At 43.4% G+C, this 20,916-nt stretch overlaps 1 protein-coding gene and 1 long non-coding RNA gene across 2 annotated transcripts in view; one reads left to right on the top strand and one right to left on the bottom strand.

Annotated features, from left to right (window-relative positions):
• Positions 1-5,965, bottom strand: part of LOC135513772 (uncharacterized) — a 244,581-nt gene extending 238,616 nt beyond the window's left edge. The window contains exon 1 of the long non-coding RNA XR_010451579.1: positions 5,555-5,965. This is a non-coding gene — a long non-coding RNA (uncharacterized LOC135513772). The remainder of the gene's footprint in view (positions 1-5,554) is intronic.
• Positions 5,966-14,978: 9,013 nt separating this feature from the next.
• The window catches only part of LOC135513768 (endosomal transmembrane epsin interactor 1-like), a 53,786-nt gene continuing 47,848 nt past the window's right edge, over positions 14,979-20,916 (top strand). The window contains exon 1 of the mRNA XM_064936683.1: positions 14,979-15,512. Within this exon, the coding sequence (XP_064792755.1) occupies positions 15,216-15,512 (297 nt within the window). The 5' untranslated portion in view covers positions 14,979-15,215. The remainder of the gene's footprint in view (positions 15,513-20,916) is intronic.

Here is a 20,916-nt window from a genome sequence, read left to right as displayed (position 1 = left end):
TAGGTATCCCCCTTTCTGTTGTATAACTGACTAGGTATCCCCCTTTCTGTTGTATAACTGACTAGGTATCCCCCTTTCTGTTGTACAACTGACTAGGTATCCCCCTTTCTGTTGTACAACTGACTAGGTATCCCCATTTCTGTTGTATAACTGACTAGGTATCCCCCTTTGTTGTACAACTGACTAGGTATCCCCTTTCTGTTGTATAACTGACTAGGTATCCCCCTTTGTTGTATAACTGACTAGGTATCCCCCTTTCTGTTGTATAACTGACTAGGTATCCCCTTTCTGTTGTATAACTGACTAGGTATCCCCCTTTCTGTTGTACAACTGACTAGGTATCCCCTTTCTGTTGTACAACTGACTAGGTATCCCCATTTCTGTTGTATAACTGACTAGGTATCCCCCTTTGTTGTACAACTGACTAGGTATCCCCCTTTCTGTTGTATAACTGACTATGTACCCCCCTTTCTGTTGTATAACTGACTAGGTATCCCCCTTTCTGTTGTATAACTGACTAGGTATCCCCCTTTGTTGTATAACTGACTAGGTATCCCCCTTTCTGTTGTATAACTGACTAGGTATCCCCCTTTCTGTTGTACAACTGACTAGGTATCCCCATTTCTGTTGTATAACTGACTAGGTATCCCCCTTTGTTGTACAACTGACTAGGTATCCCCCTTTGTTGTATAACTGACTAGGTATCCCCTTTTCCTTTCTGTTGTATAACTGACTAGGTACCCCCTTTGTTGTATAACTGACTAGGTATCCCCCTTTGTTGTATAACTGACTAGGTATCCCCCTTTGTTGTATAACTGACTAGGTATCCCCCTTTCTGTTGTACAACTGACTAGGTATCCCCCTTTCCTTTCTGTTGTATAACTGACTAGGTATCCCCCTTTGTTGTACAACTGACTAGGTATCCCCCTTTCCTTTCTGTTGTATAACTGACTAGGTATCCCCCTTTCTGTTGTACAACTGACTAGGTATCCCCATTTCTGTTGTATAACTGACTAGGTATCCCCCTTTGTTGTACAACTGACTAGGTATCCCCCTTTGTTGTATAACTGACTAGGTATCCCCCTTTGTTGTATAACTGACTAGGTATCCCCCTTTGTTGTATAACTGACTAGGTATCCCCCTTTGTTGTATAACTGACTAGGTATCCCCCTTTCTGTTGTATAACTGACTAGGTATCACCCTTTCTGTTGTATAACTGACTAGGTATCCCCTTTCTGTTGTACAACTGACTAGGTATCCCCCTTTCCTTTCTGTTGTATAACTGACTAGGTATCCCCCTTTGTTGTATAACTGACTAGGTATCCCCCTTTCTGTTGTACAACTGACTAGGTATCCCCCTTTCTGTTGTATAACTGACTAGGTATCCCCCTTTGTTGTACAACTGACTAGGTATCCCCCTTTCTGTTGTATAACTGACTAGGTATCCCCCTTTGTTGTATAACTGACTAGGTATCCCCCTTTCTGTTGTACAACTGACTAGGTATCCCCCTTTCCTTTCTGTTGTATAACTGACTAGGTATCCCCCTTTGTTGTATAACTGACTAGGTATCCCCCTTTCTGTTGTACAACTGACTAGGTATCCCCCTTTCTGTTGTATAACTGACTAGGTATCCCCCTTTGTTGTACAACTGACTAGGTATCCCCCTTTCTGTTGTATAACTGACTAGGTATCCCCCTTTGTTGTATAACTGACTAGGTATCCCCCTTTCTGTTGTACAACTGACTAGGTATCCCCCTTTCTGTTGTACAACTGACTAGGTATCCCCATTTCTGTTGTATAACTGACTAGGTATCCCCCTTTGTTGTACAACTGACTAGGTATCCCCCTTTCTGTTGTATAACTGACTAGGTATCCCCCTTTGTTGTATAACTGACTAGGTATCCCCCTTTCTGTTGTATAACTGACTAGGTATCCCCCTTTCTGTTGTATAACTGACTAGGTATCCCCCTTTCTGTTGTACAACTGACTAGGTATCCCCCTTTCTGTTGTACAACTGACTAGGTATCCCCATTTCTGTTGTATAACTGACTAGGTATCCCCCTTTGTTGTACAACTGACTAGGTATCCCCCTTTCTGTTGTATAACTGACTAGGTATCCCCCTTTGTTGTATAACTGACTAGGTATCCCCCTTTCTGTTGTATAACTGACTAGGTATCCCCCTTTCTGTTGTACAACTGACTAGGTATCCCCCCTTTCTGTTGTATAACTGACTAGGTATCCCCCTTTCTGTTGTACAACTGACTAGGTATCCCCCCTTTCTGTTGTACAACTGACTAGGTATCCCCCTTTCTGTTGTACAACTGACTAGGTATCCCCCTTTCTGTTGTATAACTGACTAGGTATCCCCCTTTGTTGTACAACTGACTAGGTATCCCCCTTTGTTGTACAACTGACTAGGTATCCCCCTTTGTTGTATAACTGACTAGGTATCCCCTTTTCCTTTCTGTTGTATAACTGACTAGGTACCCCCTTTGTTGTATAACTGACTAGGTATCCCCCTTTGTTGTATAACTGACTAGGTATCCCCCTTTGTTGTATAACTGACTAGGTATCCCCCTTTCTGTTGTACAACTGACTAGGTATCCCCCTTTCCTTTCTGTTGTATAACTGACTAGGTATCCCCCTTTGTTGTACAACTGACTAGGTATCCCCCTTTCCTTTCTGTTGTATAACTGACTAGGTATCCCCCTTTCTGTTGTACAACTGACTAGGTATCCCCATTTCTGTTGTATAACTGACTAGGTATCCCCCTTTGTTGTACAACTGACTAGGTATCCCCTTTTCCTTTCTGTTGTATAACTGACTAGGTATCCCCCTTTGTTGTATAACTGACTAGGTACCCCCCTTTGTTGTATAACTGACTAGGTATCCCCCTTTCTGTTGTACAACTGACTAGGTATCCCCCTTTGTTGTATAACTGACTAGGTATCCCCCTTTGTTGTATAACTGACTAGGTATCCCCCTTTGTTGTATAACTGACTAGGTATCCCCCTTTGTTGTATAACTGACTAGGTATCACCCTTTCTGTTGTATAACTGACTAGGTATCCCCCTTTCTGTTGTACAACTGACTAGGTATCCCCCTTTGTTGTATAACTGACTAGGTATCCCCCTTTCTGTTGTACAACTGACTAGGTATCCCCCTTTCTGTTGTATAACTGACTAGGTATCCCCCTTTGTTGTACAACTGACTAGGTATCCCCCTTTCTGTTGTATAACTGACTAGGTATCCCCCTTTGTTGTATAACTGACTAGGTATCCCCCTTTCTGTTGTACAACTGACTAGGTATCCCCATTTCTGTTGTATAACTGACTAGGTATCCCCCTTTCTGTTGTATAACTGACTAGGTATCCCCCTTTCTGTTGTATAACTGACTAGGTATCCCCCTTTCTGTTGTACAACTGACTAGGTATCCCCATTTCTGTTGTATAACTGACTAGGTATCCCCCTTTCTGTTGTATAACTGACTAGGTATCCCCCTTTCTGTTGTACAACTGACTAGGTATCCCCCTTTCTGTTGTATAACTGACTAGGTATCACCCTTTCTGTTGTATAACTGACTAGGTATCCCCCTTTCTGTTGTACAACTGACTAGGTATCCCCCTTTGTTGTATAACTGACTAGGTATCCCCCTTTCTGTTGTACAACTGACTAGGTATCCCCCTTTCTGTTGTATAACTGACTAGGTATCCCCCTTTGTTGTACAACTGACTAGGTATCCCCCTTTCTGTTGTATAACTGACTAGGTATCCCCCTTTGTTGTATAACTGACTAGGTATCCCCCTTTCTGTTGTACAACTGACTAGGTATCCCCATTTCTGTTGTATAACTGACTAGGTATCCCCCTTTCTGTTGTATAACTGACTAGGTATCCCCCTTTCTGTTGTACAACTGACTAGGTATCCCCCTTTGTTGTATAACTGACTAGGTATCCCCCTTTGTTGTACAACTGACTAGGTATCCCCCTTTCTGTTGTACAACTGACTAGGTATCCCCCTTTCTGTTGTACAACTGACTAGGTATCCCCCTTTGTTGTACAACTGACTAGGTATCCCCCTTTGTTATACAACTGACTAGGTATCCCCCTTTCCTTGTAGCATCTCAGACAGTGCAGGGTGGTGGGAGGAGTTATAGGAGGACGGGTTCATTGTAACGTCTGGAATGGAATAAATGGAATGGAGTCAAACACATGGAAACTGTTCTATTGACCCTGCACTGTCTGAGATGCTATTAACAGATCTTGGTGCCCTATCTGATACTGCAGTTACATAACTGAACCATCGGGGGGAGTTTGATCTGGTGTTTCTTCAGGAGAGGCCATGAAATATTACCATCAACCATCCCTCCACTTCAATAACCAGAGGTTGCAAAACAGACACAGAAAAAAACATCACTGCTTCAATGGATCAATATAGAAGATACTTTAATAGACCAAGACTTCTCTTTGATGAATGTCAACACTTGGCAGATGCTTTTATCATAAGTGACTGCAGTAACAGTGAATGCATATATTTTTACTATATTTTTTTACTATGAACCACTGTGTGTTTTGTTTACATTTTAATTATTTTTAATTTCAGCCCCCCGTCCCCTCAGGAGGCCTTTTGCGTTTTGGTAGGCCGTCATTGTAAAGAAGAACTTCAAATCAATCAATTCATCAAATGTATTTATAAAGCACTTCTCACATCAGTTGATGTCCCAAAGTGTTGTACAGAAACCCAACCTAAAACCCCAAACAGCAAGCAATGCAGGTGTAGAAGCACGGTGGCAAGGAAAAACTCCCTAGAAAGGCCAAAACCGAGGAAGAAACCGAGAGAGGAACCAGGCTCTGAGGGGTGGCCAGTCCTCTTCTGGCTGTGCCGGGTGAAGATTATAACAGAACATGGCCAAGATGTTCAAATGTCCATAAATGACCAGCAGGGTCAAATAATAATAATCACAGTGGTTGTAGAGGGTGCAACAGGTCAGCACCTCAGGAGTAAATGTCAGTTGGATTTTCATAGCCAATCAGCTAGTTAAATAAAAGTTAAATCACATCAAATTCCTCTGGGAATTGAAAACTTGACGTAGCTGTACAATGTAGCTTCTGTGATAACCTTTGAATTCCCTGGAGAAATGTATTGTCTGTGCCAGTGTCGATGCAGAGAGAGGGAGAGACGGCACAACACAGCAGTCCAGATCATGTTTAGCCTACTGGACTGTTCATGAGCTTGAAGACTTTTAGTTGGTAAGCTAATTATGTAATTTGGTAAAAACAGCCATCAAGGCTTGTTTTTCAATTACATTATGCCAAACCTGAACCTTGAGAGCAAGGACTTACAACCTCCAGTAGCGTGCCGTGGTTCTGGGGCCTGGGCCTTCAGTGAAGTCCTACACAGTCCCACCCGAATTAATCCACCTCTTATTACCATCATTATGGTGCCATGGCTCTAGACACTATACATTTAGACAGAAACGCAGTATAACCAGGCGTTGCGTCACCTTGAAATTGACATTTTTATTCAGAGAATTGCAGGGGAAGAGTACAATACCTTTTCATTGTGCAGCTTCGTTGCCCTGCACGCTTGTTCGTTGAGCTGTAGATCCACTCGGGTGTCCCCAAAAGTTTTCAAAAGCACCATTGTTTGTAAGTGCCCAGCCGTACTTTGGTGTCTCGTTGCTGCCTTGGTTAGACAACTCAGGTTTGCAAAGCCAGTGTGGCTCCAAACACCAAATCGATCACTTGCAAATAATAGGCATTCCCAGCAGTACAGTTTGCAGTGCTTCTCGGAGCCTGTGAGTCATTGATAGCGCCCATAATTGAAAGTGGAGAACGAACCCCTTTCCCGCCTGTGACAGGCTTTGTAGCGTCGGCATCTACCTCTCCTGACAATGTCTAACTTTTCTTGAAAAGTTTGTCTTGAGAATGGCGTTATAATTATATCCTCGACCAAATCGATATCTTCTCCTTCCACCATTGTGGGTTGAAAAAACAGCTTAGTAGTATGCGTTGATCAATTTCAGTTTCCTAGGTCAGAGACCTGCCCATATAGGACCTGCCTCTCAATATTGGTAATCCAATCAAAAGACGTGCAGGCACTTCGCCTGCTATCTGGCTCCTGTGTAACACTGGAGCCAGCCAGCAGGCGTACAATAGCCAACTCTAAAGCTGATTGGTTGACACTAAATTTTAATTTCCATTCACTTTTAAGCTACAAGCGCCCGCACTGTTGATTCTGAAGGCCTGAGGGCAGATTTCAGACCCCTGGCAACACATGATGGCTGAATATGATTGGATAAAATATCTAACATAAAGACCAGCCCTCCAAATCTCAACCTGGGGCTGGAAGCAGTGCAACCAACAGGAACGCTATGAAATGAAGAGTGTAACTCTTACTCTGGGGAATAATTTAATACATATTTGTGGGAAAATATATTTACAAAAAACTATATTCTGATGATGTTTAGGCCAGCATAGAAGGCCTTGCTGGCCCTGACGGCCCACCACTGACAACCTCTTAGTCAATGTATTTTTTTTAAAGGGAAGGTTTTCTCATCAGAATATCCTGAAATACATAAGTGGAAAACCATTTGTCTCTGATGGTCTGTGGAGATTTCTCCACTCCTTCTGTTTGGAACTCCTTCTGTTTGGAACTCCTTCTGTTTGGAACACCTTCTGTTTGGAACACCTTCTGTTTGGAACTCCTTCTGTTTGGAACACCTTCTGTTTGGAACTCCTTCTGTTTGGAACTCCTTCTGTTTGGAACTCCTTCTGTTTGGAACACCTTCTGTTTGGAACACCTTCTGTTTGGAACACCTTCTGTTTGGAACTCCTTCTGTTTGGAACACCTTCTGTTTGGAACACCTTCTGTTTGGAACTCAAGGAGAGTGTGGCAGAGTCAGGAGTCAGACCTGAGCCAACTCCCCCTGTTTACCTTAAGGAATCAGAGCCAGTCAGGGCGGTGTTGGAGGTGAGCGAAGCAGAGACAGTGAAGGAGTTCATGGGGAAATTGGAGGAGAGAGTTACGAGGGAGGTGCTGTGTTGGTGCATGAGGCACAACATTCGCCCGACGGAGCGTCAGGGATTTGATGGCACTTGCGTCAGCTCTCCATACTCGTCCTGAGGTGCGTGCTAGTCGTCTGGTGAAGACTGTGCCAGCCTCACGCACCAGGCCTCCGTGTTATGCGGTGGAACGCACGGTGTCCCCAGTACGCGTGCTTAGCCCGGTGCGCTACATCCCAGCTCCCCACATCTGCCGGGCTATGGTGAAGATCCAGCCAGGATGGATGGTGCCAGCCCTGCTCTCAAGATCTCCAGTACGCCTTCACCGTCCAGTCCATCCAGTGCCACCTCCACACACCAGCCCTCCGGTGGCAGCCCCCCACACCAGGCTGTCTCTCCTTCCTTTCTCTACAGGTGCTCCCGGAGCCTGTCCAGAGCTGCTAGAGTCTCCCACATGTCCAGAGCTGCTAGAGTCTCCCGCCTGTCCAGAGCTGCTAGTCTCCCGCCTGTCCAGAGCTGCTAGAGTCTCCCACATGTCCAGAGCTGCTAGAGTCTCCCGCCTGTCCAGAGCTGCTAGAGTCTCCCGCCTGTCCAGAGCTGCTAGAGTCTCCCGCCTGTCCAGAGCTGCTAGAGTCTCCCGCCTGTCCAGAGCTGCTAGAGTCTCCCGCCTGTCCAGAGCTGCTAGAGTCTCCCGCCTGTCCAGAGCTGCTAGAGTCTCCCGCCTGTCCAGAGCTGCTAGAGCTGCCAGTCTGTCCTGAGCCTTCAGTCAGCCAGGACCTGCCAGAGCCGTCAGTCAGCCAGGACCTGCCAGAACCGTCAGTCAGCCAGGAGCTGCCAGAGCCGTCAGTCAGCCAGGAGCTGCCAGAGCCGCCAGGCAGCCAGGAGCTGCCAGAGCCGCCAGGCAGCCAGGAGCTGCCAGCCAGTCCTGAGCTACCCTTCAGTCCTGAGCTACCCCTGTCCCGAGCTGCCCCTCAGTCCCGAGCTGCCCCTCAGTCCAGTGGGGCCCTTTAGTATGGTTCACAGTCCAAGGTCGGTGGCGAGGGTCGCCGTTCCTAGGAGGACACTAAAGCGGACAAAGACTATGGTGGAGTGGGGTCCACGTCCTGCGCCAGAGCCGCCACCGTGGACAGATGCCCACCCAGACCCTCCCCTATAGGTTCAGGTTTTCCGGCCGGGGTCCGCACCTTGGGGGTATTGTCACGTTCTGACCATAGTTCTTTTGTGTTTTCTTTGTTTTAGTGTTGGTCAGGACGTGAGCTGAGTGGGCAATTCTATGTTGTGTGTCTAGTTTTCCCGTTTCTATGTTTGGCCTGACATGGTTCTCAATCAGAGGCAGATGTTAGTCATTGTCTCTGATTGGGAACCATATTTAGGTAGCCTGTTTTGTGTTGGGTTTTGTGGGTGGTTCTTTCCTGTGTCTGTGCCACACGGGACTGTTTTTTTTTTTTCACATTTGTTGTTTTGTATTTTGTAGTGTTCACGTTTATCGTCTTTATTAAACATGATGAACACTAACCACGCTGGTCCTCTCCTTCGTCCACAGAAATCTGACGTTACAATCACTCTCCATATTTTCAAGCATAGTGGTAGCTGTATGTTATGGGTATGCTTGTAGTTATTAAGGACTGGGGAGTTTTTCAGCATAAAAAATAAATGGGATGGAGCTAAGCACAGTTGATTACCAAGAAGACAGTGAATGTTCCTGAATGGCCGAGTTTCAGTTTTGACTTAAATCTGCTTAAATCTTTGGCAAGACCTGAAAATGGTTGTCTCGCAATGATCAACAACCAATTTGACAGAGCTTGAAGAATAATAAATAAATAAAAAGGCATGGGTCTTAGAAACTTACCCAGACAGACTCAATGCTGTATTCAGTGCCAAAGGTGATTCTACAAAGTATTGACTCAGAGGTGTAAGTATTTCTGTATTTCATTTTCAATAAATTTGCTATAAAAAAAAATATATGTTTTCACTTTGTCATTATGGGGTATTGTGTGTAGATGGGTGAGATTTAAAAAATATATTTAATCCATTTTGAATCCAGGCTGTAAACACAACACAATGTGGAATAGGTCGAGGGGTCTGAATACTTTCTGAAGGCCCTGTATATACACGGAGTGTACAAACCTTTAGGAACACCTGCTCGACATAGACTGACCAGGTGAATCCAGGTGAAAGCTATGATTCCTTATTGATGTCACTTGTTAAATCCACTTCAATCAGTGTAGATGAAGGGAAGGAGACGGGTTAAAGAAGGATTTTTAAGCCTTGAGACAGTTGTGACATGGATTGTGTCTGTGTGCCATTCAGAGGGTGAATGGGCAAGACAAAATATTTAAGTGTCTTTGAACGGGTAGGTGCCAGGCACACCGGTTTGAGTGTATCAAGAACTGCAACACTGCTAAATTTTTCACGCTCAACAGTTTCCTGTGTGTATCAAGAATAGTCCACCACCCAAAGGACATCCAGCCAACTTGACCACAACAGTGGAAGTATTGGAGTCAACATGGGCTAGCATTCCTGTGGAACGCTTTCATCATCTTGTAGAGTCCCTTCCCCGACAAATTGAGGATGTTTTGTCACACAAAAGTGTCAACTCAATATTAGAAAGGTGTTCCTAATGTTTAGTATACTCTGTGTACTTTCAGTGTGTGTATATAATATACAGTATATTCACTACCTTATAGAAATGACCTCGTAGAAATGTCCTTGTTTTTGAAAGAAAAGCACATTTTTTGTACATTAAAATAACATACATTTATCAGAAATATAGTGTAGACATTGTTAATGTTGTAAATGACTATTGTACCTGGAACTAGCAGATTTGTTTGTGGAATATCTGCACAGGTGTGTTTTCAGCAACCATCACTCCTGTGTTCCAATGGCACATTGTGTAAGTCAATCCAAATGTATCACTTTAAAACGCTAATTGATCATTAGAAAACCCTCTTGCAATTATGTTAGCACAGCTTAAAACTGTTGTGCTGATTTAAAGAGGCAATAACACTGGCCTTCTTTAGACCAGTTGCGTATCTGGAGCAACAGCATTTGTGGGTTCGATTGCAAGCTCAAAATGGTCAGAAACAAAGACCTTTCTTCTGAAACTCGTCAGTCTATTCTTGTTCTGAGATTGAAGGCTATACCATGCGAGAAAATACCAAGAAACTGAAGATCTCGTACAGCGTTGTGTACTGCTCCCTTCACAGAACAGCGCAAACTGGCTCTAACCAGAATAGAAAGAGGAGTGGGAGGCCCCGGTGCACAACTGAGCAAGCGGACAAGTACATTAGAGTGTCTAGTTTGAGAAACAAACGCCTCAAGTCCTAAACTGGCAGCTTCATTAAATATCACCCGCAAAACACCAGTATCAATGTCAACAGTCAAGCGGTGACTCCGGGATGCTGGTCTTCTAGGCTGAGTTGCAAAGAAAACGACATATCTCAGACTGGCCAATAAAAATTATAGATTAAGAGGGGTAAAATAACACAGACACTGGACAGAGGAACTCTGCCTGGAAGGCCAGAGGAACTCTGCCTGGAAGGCCAGAGTCTTCTTAATTAAAGTAATATTGGACTGTAGTTTCTCTTTGCTTATTTGAGCTTTTCTTGCAATAATATGGACTTGGTCTTTTACCAAATAGGGCTATCTTCTGTATACCAACCCTACCTTGTCACAGCACAACTGATTGGCTCGAACGCATTAATAAGAAGGAAAGAAATTCCACAAATTCACTTTTAACAAGGCACACCGGTTAATTGAAATGCATTCCAGGTGACTACCTCATGAAGCTGTTTGAGAGAATACCAAGAATATGCATAGCTCTCATCAAGGCAAAGGGTGGCTACTCTGACATATCTCAAATATAAATATATTTAGATTTGTTTAACACTTTTTCTTTAGTACATGATTCCATATGTATTAGTTCATAGTTTTGTAGAAATGTAGAAAATAGTCCAAATAAAAGAAAAGAAAAATGCTTGATTGAGTAGGTGTGTCCAAACTTTTGCCTGGTATGTGTGTATGTACACTACATGACCAAAAGTATGTTGACACCTGCTCGTCGAACATCTCATTCCAAAATCATGGGCATTAATATGGAGTTGGTCCCCCCTCTGCTGCCATAACAGCCTCCACTCTTCTGGGAAGGCTTTCCACTAGATGGTGAAACATTGCTGCGCGGTCTTGGTTCCATTCAGCCACAAGAGCATTAGTGAGGTCAGGCACTGATGTTGGGCGATTAGGCCTGGCTCGCAGTCTGCGTTCCAGTTCACCCCAAAGGTGTTTGATAGGGTTGAGGTCAGGACTCTGTGCAGGCCAATCAAGTTCTTCCACACCAATCTCAACAAATAATTTCTGTATGGACCTCACTTTGTGCACGGGGTATTGTCATGCTGAAACAGGGCCTTCCCCAAACTGTTGCCATGAATTTGGAAGCACATAATCATCTAGAATGTCATTGTATGCTGTAGCGTAACAATTTCCCGAAAAATGAAAAACAGCCCCAGACCATTATTCCTTCTCCACCAAACTTTACAGTTGGCATAATGCATTTCAGGCAGGTAGCGTTCTCTTGGCATCCGCTAAACCCAGATTGGTCCGTCAGACTGCTAGATGGTGAAGTGTGATTCATCACTACACAGAACGCATTTCTACTGTTCCAGAGTCCAATGGCGGTGCGCTTTACATCACTCCAGCCGACGCTTGGCATTGGGCATGGTGATCTTAGGCTTGTGTGCGGCTGCACTGCCATGGAAGTCCATTTCATGAAGCTCCAGACTAACAGTTATTGTGCTGACGTTGCTTCCAGAGGCAGTTTGGAACTCGATAGTGAGGGTTGCAACCGAGGACATTATTTTAACGCTGTACACGCTTCAGCACTCGGCGGTCTCATTCTGTGAACTTGTGTGGCCTACCACTTTGTGGCTGAGCCGTTGTTGCTCCTTGACGTTTCCACTTCACAATAACAGCACTTACAGTTGACCAGGGCAGCTCTAGCAGGGCAGAAATTTAAAGAACTGAATTGTTGGAAAGGTGGCATCCTATGACGGTGCCATGTTGAAAGTCACTGAGCTCTTCAGTAAAGACATTTTACCGCCAATGTATGTCTATGGAAATTGCTGTGTGATTTTATATACCTGTCAGCAACTTGTGTTGCTGAAATAGCCGAATCCACTCATTTGAAGGGCTGACCATATACTTTTATATAGTGTATGTACAGTTGAAGTCGGAAGTTTACATACACTTTAGCCAAATATATTTATACTCAGTTTTTCACAATTCCTGACATTTAATCAGAGTAATAATTCCCTGTTTTCGGTCAGTTTGGATCACCACTTTATTTTAAGACTGTGAAATTTCAGAATAATAGTAGAGAGAATGATTTATTTCAGCTTTAATTTCTTTCATCACCTTCCCAGTGGGTCAGAAGTTTACATACACTCAATTAGTATTTGGTAGCATTTCCTTATGAATGTTCAACTTGGGTCAAACGTTTCAGGTAGACTTCCACAAGCTTCCCACAATAAGTTGGGTGAATTTTGGCCCATTCCTCCTGACAGAGCTGGTGTAACTGAGTCAGGTAGGTAGGCATCCTTGCTCACACATGCTTTTTCAGTTCGTCCACAAATGTTCTATGTTCAAATGTTGAGGTCAGGGCTTTGTGATGGCCAATACAATACCTTGACTTTGTTGTCCTTAAGCCATTTTGCCACAACTTTGAAAGTATGATTGGGGTCATTGTCCATTTGGAAGACCCATTTGCGACCTAGCTTTAACTTCCTGACTGATGTCTTGACATGTTGCTTCTGTAACGGTTTTCTTTACTTGAAGGAGAGGCGGACCAAAACGCAGCGTGGTTATATTGATTCATGTTTAATAAAAAAAAAGATAAACACGAACACTACAAAACAATAAACGTGGAAAACCAAAAACAGCCCTATCTGGGGCAAACACAGAGACAGAAACAATCACCCACAAACACACAGTGAAACCCAGGCTACCTAAGTATGATTCTCAATCAGAGACTAATGACACCTGCCTCTGATTGAGAACCATACTAGGCCAAAACATAGAAATACCCAAATCATAGAAAAACAAACATAGACTGCCCACCCCAACTCACGCCCTGACCATACTAAATAATGACAAAACAAAGGAAATAAAGGTCAGAACGTGACAGCTTCAATACATCCACATAATTTTCCTCCCTCATGATGCCATCTATTTTGTGAAGTGCACCAGTCCCTCCTGCAGCAAAGCACCCCCACAACATGATGCTGCCACCCCCCTGCTTCACAGTTGGGATGGTTTTCTTCGGCTTGCAAGCCTCCCCTTTTTCCTCCAAACATAACAATGGTCATTATGGCCAAACAGTTATTTTTTTGCTTCATCAGACCAGAGGACATTTCTCCAAAAAGTATGATCTTTGTCCACATGTGCAGTTGCAAACCATAGTCTGGCTTTTTTATTGCGGTTTTGGAGCAGTGGCTTCTTCCTTGCTGGGCGGACTTTCAGGTTATGTTGATATAGGACTCGTTTTTACTGTGGATATAGATACTTTTGTACCAGTTTCCTCCAGCATCTTCACAAGTCCTTTGCTGTTGTTCTGGGATTGATTTGCACTTTTCTCACCAAAGTACGTTCATCTCTAGGAGACAGAACGCATCTCCTTCCTGAGCGGTATGACGGCTGTGGGGTCCCATGGTGTTTATACTTAAGTACTATTGTTTGTACAGATGAGTGTGGTACCTTCAGGCGTTTGGAAATTGCTCCCAAGAATGAACCAGACTTGTGGAGGTTTCCAATTTATTTTCTGAGGTCTTGGATGATTTCTTTTGATTTTACCATGATGTCAGGCAAAGAGGCACTGAGTTTGAATGTAGGCCTTGAAATACATCCATAGGTACACCTCCAATTGACTTAAATGATGTCAATTAGCCTATCAGAAACTTTTAAAGCATGACATCATTTTATGGAGTTTTCCAAGCTGTTTAAACTTCTGACCCACTGGAATTGTGATACAGTGAATTATAAGTGAAATAATCTGTCTGTAAACAATTGCTGGGGAAATTACTTGTGTCATGCACAAAGTAGATGTCCTAACCGACTTGCCAAAACTATAGTTTGTTAAAAAGACATTTGTGGAATGGTTGAAAAACTAGTTTTAATGACTCCAACCTAAGTGTATGTTAACGTCTGACTCCAACTGTGTGTGTGTGTGTGTGTGTGTGCGTGTGCGCGCGTGTGTGTGTGTGTGTGTGTGTATGTCTTTCAGAGGGTTTGGATTTAAAGCAGAAGTCAAATTTCAGATGGACCTTGTGTGCAATTGACCAATAAAATTATCCTAATTTTAATACGTTCTTTCACCAGAACATCAGCTTCTGTTAACATTAGTGTTGTGTGTGTAAAAAGGTTACACATATTACAGACAATCACCTCTACAAATGTTGCTCTGTAAGGGTAGGGGGTGTGAGATTAGAGCAAATCAAATGTTATTGGTCACATACACATGGTTAGCAGATGTTATTACAATGTCACAACAACTACCTTTATATGCACAAATCTAATTAAAGGAATGGAATATTGACATATCCATATAAATATATGGATGAGCAATGTGTTTAGTTAACCTCCTGTATGAAAGCACAACATCGACATCAAAGCTATCACCTGGAGAGATAATCTCGTTTTTATAAATTTACATTTTATTCAGTTAAATTGTCATCAAAATACAATTAATAAGACGTAGCCTAATGAATCTCCCTTATCAATTAATTTTCTGTACAAATAATAAGAAAGGCGTTGACTCAAAATAAAAATCTACCTGCAGAAGTAGGAATGAAATCATTGATTCATTTGACAGCATAATATCCCCTCTCCGCCCTCAACACTTGGTCATAACAGTCGGGGTCGGGGATGTGTGGCCTATTCCCACGCACCCCCGCCTCTCCTCCACCGCCCTTCTTGTGCCTCTGCCAAAATATGTGAAACGCAATCCTAGCTCTGGTCACAGAGAGCAGTTATTTTAAAACTTCCAACTCAGCCACCTCGATACGACCATGCGTAATGACGCTAAGATCCACGAACTCAACTGACAGATCTCCGCTTTAATTTGGGATCAAAACTAAAATGATCAACCGCCTCCTCGCTTGGAGTTCACGTTCGATCCACGTTCGGTAGTTTGCTGTCCTTTCTCCGCTTGCGCGTCTCCAATGTCTCTCCCGGTAGTTCTCCCCGGATCGTGTTGCTCTGTAACCAGGGTTCCGCTGGCCTCTCAGTTGGCAGACCCGACGTTCAGGATCCGGCCGCCCCGCTGCATATCTGCCTCTCGCATGCCTGGTTCTCAGTCGAGGCTGCTCCCAGCGCTGCTCCCCGGCCGCCCGCTGCTCTCCCTCGGATTACTGCAGCTGGTTCTCGGCTGCTCCATGGTCGCGCTCTCCTTCGGAGCTCTCTCCCTCAGTAGCTCTCCACCCATCCGAAACGCATGCCCTTTCTGGGCTGGGTCTTCAGTGAGTATAGTTGCATTGTAGGTTTGTTAACAACACCCACAGATAATGAATTAATAAGATGGCAGTATTTGAATGACTCTCCGTGTTCTTGGTCTATGATAGTTACTCTTATCAACAGGTAGTGTAGCAGTTCTGGAACTATTACGCAAATCACACTCTGGTTAGGGGATTTAGCCAATCAAATCCACCAGAAACAGACATGATCGTGCTCTAGCCTGGTGTCGTATCTCGATGCTATTTTAGATTGTGCCGTAGTATTAGGCTACTTGTGTGTTGACAGTTGACATTATTTGAGGGTGGTTTAAGTTGGTAACCCCTGCAGTAGGATACTATGTGAGTGGGCCTGGTTGTCAGAAATGACTTGGTAGAAAATAAAGTTTCAATCCAAATCTGTCTCTTTATAAATCAGTCAGTCCAAATAAGGGATGACTACTGTCCTATTGTCATGAATGTCAGTATCAGGGTCAAGGGCTATAGCCCAGTTATTACTCACCAGTACCACTAGGCATTTCCTGGTCTGTGACTGTCTTCACCCCCCAGGAAGCTAATCTCAAATCCCCACATTTTCTCAGAGAACATTGTGACTAATGTTTCTCTTGGAAAACACATTCTGATGTAGGACTACTTGTTCTGAACCAAACCCGGAGCTTTGATATTTATTTCTCCAGGGTGTCCATCTTGTTTGATGTCCTAAATTGTACCCTATTCCCTACATAGTGTAATCTTTCTGGACCCTGGTCAAAAGTAGTGCACTAAATAATAGGGAATAGGGTGTCATTGTGGGATACAACCCCTGGTCTTTCTCCATCTTGGTTTATATAATAGTGTAATAAAAGGCCAGATTGCTTGTTGAGCATCCCTTCCTGCTGCCTGATACACATCTCTCAGACTCATCGATTCTAACCTGGTTATATGGAGAAACCTTATCGCCTCACGACTCCTAAAATACTTTATAATGCTCTCCCTCTCTGCAACAGACTGATCTCAGGTCACCCATGCTTTAGTTTAGAGAAGACAGACGATTGTGGCCTACAACAGAGTTTAGAGAAGACAGACGATTGTGGCCTACAACAGAGTTTAGAGAAGACAGAGGATTGTGGCCTACAACAGAGTTTAGAGAAGACAGAGAATTGTAGCCTACAACAGAGTTTAGAGAAGACAGAGAATTGTAGCCTACAACAGAGTTTAGAGAAGACAGACGATTGTGGCCTACAACAGAGTTTAGAGAAGACAGAGGATTGTGGCCTACAACAGAGTTTAGAGAAGACAGACAATTGTAGCCTACAACAGAGTTTAGAGAAGACAGAGAATTGTAGCCTACAACAGAGTTTAGAGAAGACAGAGAATTGTGGCCTACAACAGAGTTTAGAGAAGACAGACAATTGTATCCTACAACAGAGTTTAGAGAAGACAGAGAATTGTGGCCTACAACAGAGTTTAGAGAAGACAGAGGATTGTGGCCTACAACAGAGTTTAGAGAAGACAGAGGATTGTAGCCTACAACAGAGTTTAGAGAAGACAGAGGATTGTGGCCTACAACAGAGTTTAGAGAAGACAGAGGATTGTGGCCTACAACAGAGTTTAGAGAAGACAGAGGATTGTAGCCTACAACAGAGTTTAGAGAAGACAGAGGATTGTGGCCTACAACAGAGTTTAGAGAAGACAGAGAATTGTGGCCTACAACAGAGTTTAGAGAAGACAGAGGATTGTGGCCTACAACAGAGTTTAGAGAAGACAGAGGATTGTAGCCTACAACAGAGTTTAGAGAAGACAGAGAATTGTGGCCTACAACAGAGTTTAGAGAATATAGAGAATTGTAGCCTACAACAGAGTTTAGAGAATATAGAGAATTGTAGCCTACAACAGAGTTTAGAGAAGACAGACAATTGTAGCCTACAACAGAGTTCAGAGAAGACAGAGCTACAGTGTAAGGACCAGTTATAAGCATTTTACATAGGCCGAACTAGTAGTATGGATTCACTTGTTAAGAATCTATATAGGCCTTATAAAGGGTTCATTAAGCATTGAACATTGTTGTTCTTTTAAAATGGGACTGTGCATTGTACAATGACTTCTCTAACATCTCTAAGTCTTTAACCCAGAGGTTACATGCTAGTAGTCTAGCTACTACTGCTACTCAGATTAAATGCAATGGTGACTGCCAGGCCTGCCAAACCCCAAAATAATGCCACTGTTTAGTCGTAATCTGTTCAGCCACTGTGACAGACTACTTCAGTTAGGCATATTAGTCTCTTTCACTTTCATCAGAAAATACTTCTGGAGAGAAACGGACATTTTGCAGATTCTACTGGTAGCAAACAGATTGAGCACAATTTGTGTTTTTTTTTTGTTCCTCCCAAGAATGTGAAATGATTAAAGAGTATTCTGAGATATTGTACGGTTTTCCAACTGATCTACAGGGAGTACTGTAGGGTTTTCACACTGATCTATAGGGCCTACTGTAGGGTTTTCCAACTGATCTACAGGGAGTACTGTAGGGTTTTCACACTGATCTATAGGGCCTACTGTAGGGTTTTCACACTGATATATAGGGACTACTGTAGGGTTTTCACACTGATCTATAGGGCCTACTGTAGGGTTTTCACACTGATCTATAGGGACTACTGTATGGTTTTCACACTGATCTATAGGGACTACTGTAGGGTTTTCAAACTGATCTATAGGGCCTACTGTAGGGTTTTCACACTGATCTATAGGGCCTACTGTAGGGTTTTCACACTGATCTATAGGGCCTACTGTAGGGTTTTCACACTGATCTACAGGGAGTACTGTAGAGTTTTCACACTGATCTATAGGGCCTACTGTAGAGTTTTCACACTGATCTATAGGGCCTACTGTAGAGTTTTCACACTGATCTACAGGGACTATTGTAGGGTTTTCACACTGATCTATAGGGAGTACTGTAGGGTTTTCACACTGATCTATAGGGCCTACTGTAGAGTTTTCACACTGATCTATAGGGCCTACTGTAGAGTTTTCACACTGATCTATAGGGAGTACTGTAGGGTTTTCCCACTGATCTACAGGGACTACTGTAGGGTTTTCAGACTGATCTATAGGGCCTACTGTAGGGTTTTCACACTGATATATAGGGACTACTGTAGGGTTTTCACACTGATCTATAGGGACTACTGTAGGGTTTTCACACTGATCTATAGGGACTACTGTATGGTTTTCACACTGATCAAAGGGCCTACTGTAGGGTTTTCACACTGATCTATAGGGAGTACTGTAGGGTTTTCACACTGATCTATAGGGACTACTGTAGGGTTTTCACACTGATCTATAGGGACTACTTGTCACGTTCGTTGATTGGAGGAGATCAAGGCGCAGCGTGATATAAATACATCTTCTATTTATTAATGAAGACGAACACTAAACAAACTATACAAAATAACAAAACGAACATGAAGCTAAATATAGTGCTGACACAGGCAACTAACACAGACATAGACAATAACCCACGAAATACCCAAAGAAGATGGCTGCCTAAATATGGTTCCCAATCAGAGACAACGATACACACCTGCCTCTGATTGAGACCCAATCTAGGCAGCCATAGACATATATAAACACCTAGATAGTAAACACCCCAAAAACCTACAAAACCCCTAGACAGGACAAAAACACATACATCACCCATGTCACACCCAGACCTAACCAAAACAATAAAGGAAACATAGAATACTCAGGTCAGGGCGTGACAGTACTGTAGAGTTTTCACACTGATCTATAGGGACTACTGTAGGGTTTTCACACTGATCTATAGGGAGTACTGTAGAGTTTTCACACTGATCTATAGGGACTACTGTAGGGTTTTCACACTGATCTATAGGGCCTACTGTAGGGTTTTCACACTGATCTATAGGGCCTACTGTAGGGTTTTCACACTGATCTACAGGGCCTACTGTAGGGTTTTCACACTGATCTATAGGGCCTACTGTAGGGTTTTCACACTGATCTATAGGGAGTACTGTAGGGTTTTCACACTGATCTATAGGGCCTACTGTAGGCTTTTCACACTGATCTATAGGGCCTACTGTAGGGTTTTCACACTGATCTATAGGGACTACTGTAGGGTTTTCACACTGATCTATAGGGCCTACTGTAGGGTTTTCACACTGATCTATAGGGACTACTGTAGGGTTTTCACACTGATCTATAGGGACTACTGTAGGGTTTTCACACTGATCTATAGGGAGTACTGTAGGGTGGTGTATGCTTCTCTTAGTCTTTGTATATGTCAAGTAGGCCAATGCACTACTACATTTGTGAAAAGTGAGTTATATTGTGTGAAAAACATGGCAAATTCTCCTGTTTTAAAGTCCTTTTTTTAATGTGCACCAGCAAATCACTCCTCAGCCAACATACCGACTCACACAGCATACTGTTCCAGGAAATCTGTGTAAGGGAGTTATGGTCTGTTGAGTAACTCTGTAGTTATTGTTGGGCAGTGTGGTGCTGTAGCCTTCACAGGAAGCTGAAGGAAGCAGGCACTCTCTGCTTTGGTTCATTATGTCAGAGTAAGTCAGGAAAACATTCATTCAACCTTAGACAACATTCACACAACCTTAGACAACATTCACACAACCTTAGACAAAATTCACACAACCTTAGACAACATTCACACAACCTTCAGACAACTTTTTAACAACATTCCAATAACCTTAAACAACATCCACACAAAATGTACACAACCTTATATTTGACAACATTCCCACAAGTCGATATTCACCTCAGCTGAACCTAAACAACCCTAATTGAAAACATACTTCACATGGACTTCAATAATCTGTAGGTGAAACTCTCTGAAATGGATATCATACCGTGACAATCCAATGACAAGCAGGTCAGCTCAGTCCACTGTTGGTGGTGAGACTCATACGCTCAGCGGTGGCGCAGCGGTCTAAGGCACTGCATCTCAGTGTAAGCGGCGTCACTACAGTCCCTGGTTCGAATCCTGGCTGAATCACATCTGGCTGTGATTGGGAGTCCCATAGGGCGGCGCACAATTGGCCCAGCATCGTCCGGGTTAGGCTGTCTGGTAAATAAGAATTTGTTCTGAACTGACTTGCCTAGTTAAATAAAATAATGGATATGCAGCAGACACATATTGAGTCAATTATCCACTGGATGAGTTGGGGAGACGAGAGTGAGGCGTTTGTCTCAAATGGTGTCCTATTCACTCTACTCCCATGAGCAGGGTAGTGCACTATGTAGGGGATAGGGCTCTGGCCAGTATAGTGCACTATGTAGGGGATAGGGCTCTGGTCAGTATAGTGCACTATGTAGGGGATAGGGCTCTGGTCAGTATAGTGCACTATGTAGGGGATAGGGCTCTGTTCAATGTAGTGCACTATGTAGGGGATAGGGCTCTGGTCAG

Source organism: Oncorhynchus masou, chromosome 25, assembly GCF_036934945.1.
Source record: "Oncorhynchus masou masou isolate Uvic2021 chromosome 25, UVic_Omas_1.1, whole genome shotgun sequence".
NCBI lineage: Eukaryota > Metazoa > Chordata > Actinopteri > Salmoniformes > Salmonidae > Oncorhynchus > Oncorhynchus masou.
The sequence above is the reverse complement of the archived record's forward strand: the minus strand, read 5'-3'. Positions and strand labels throughout refer to the sequence as shown.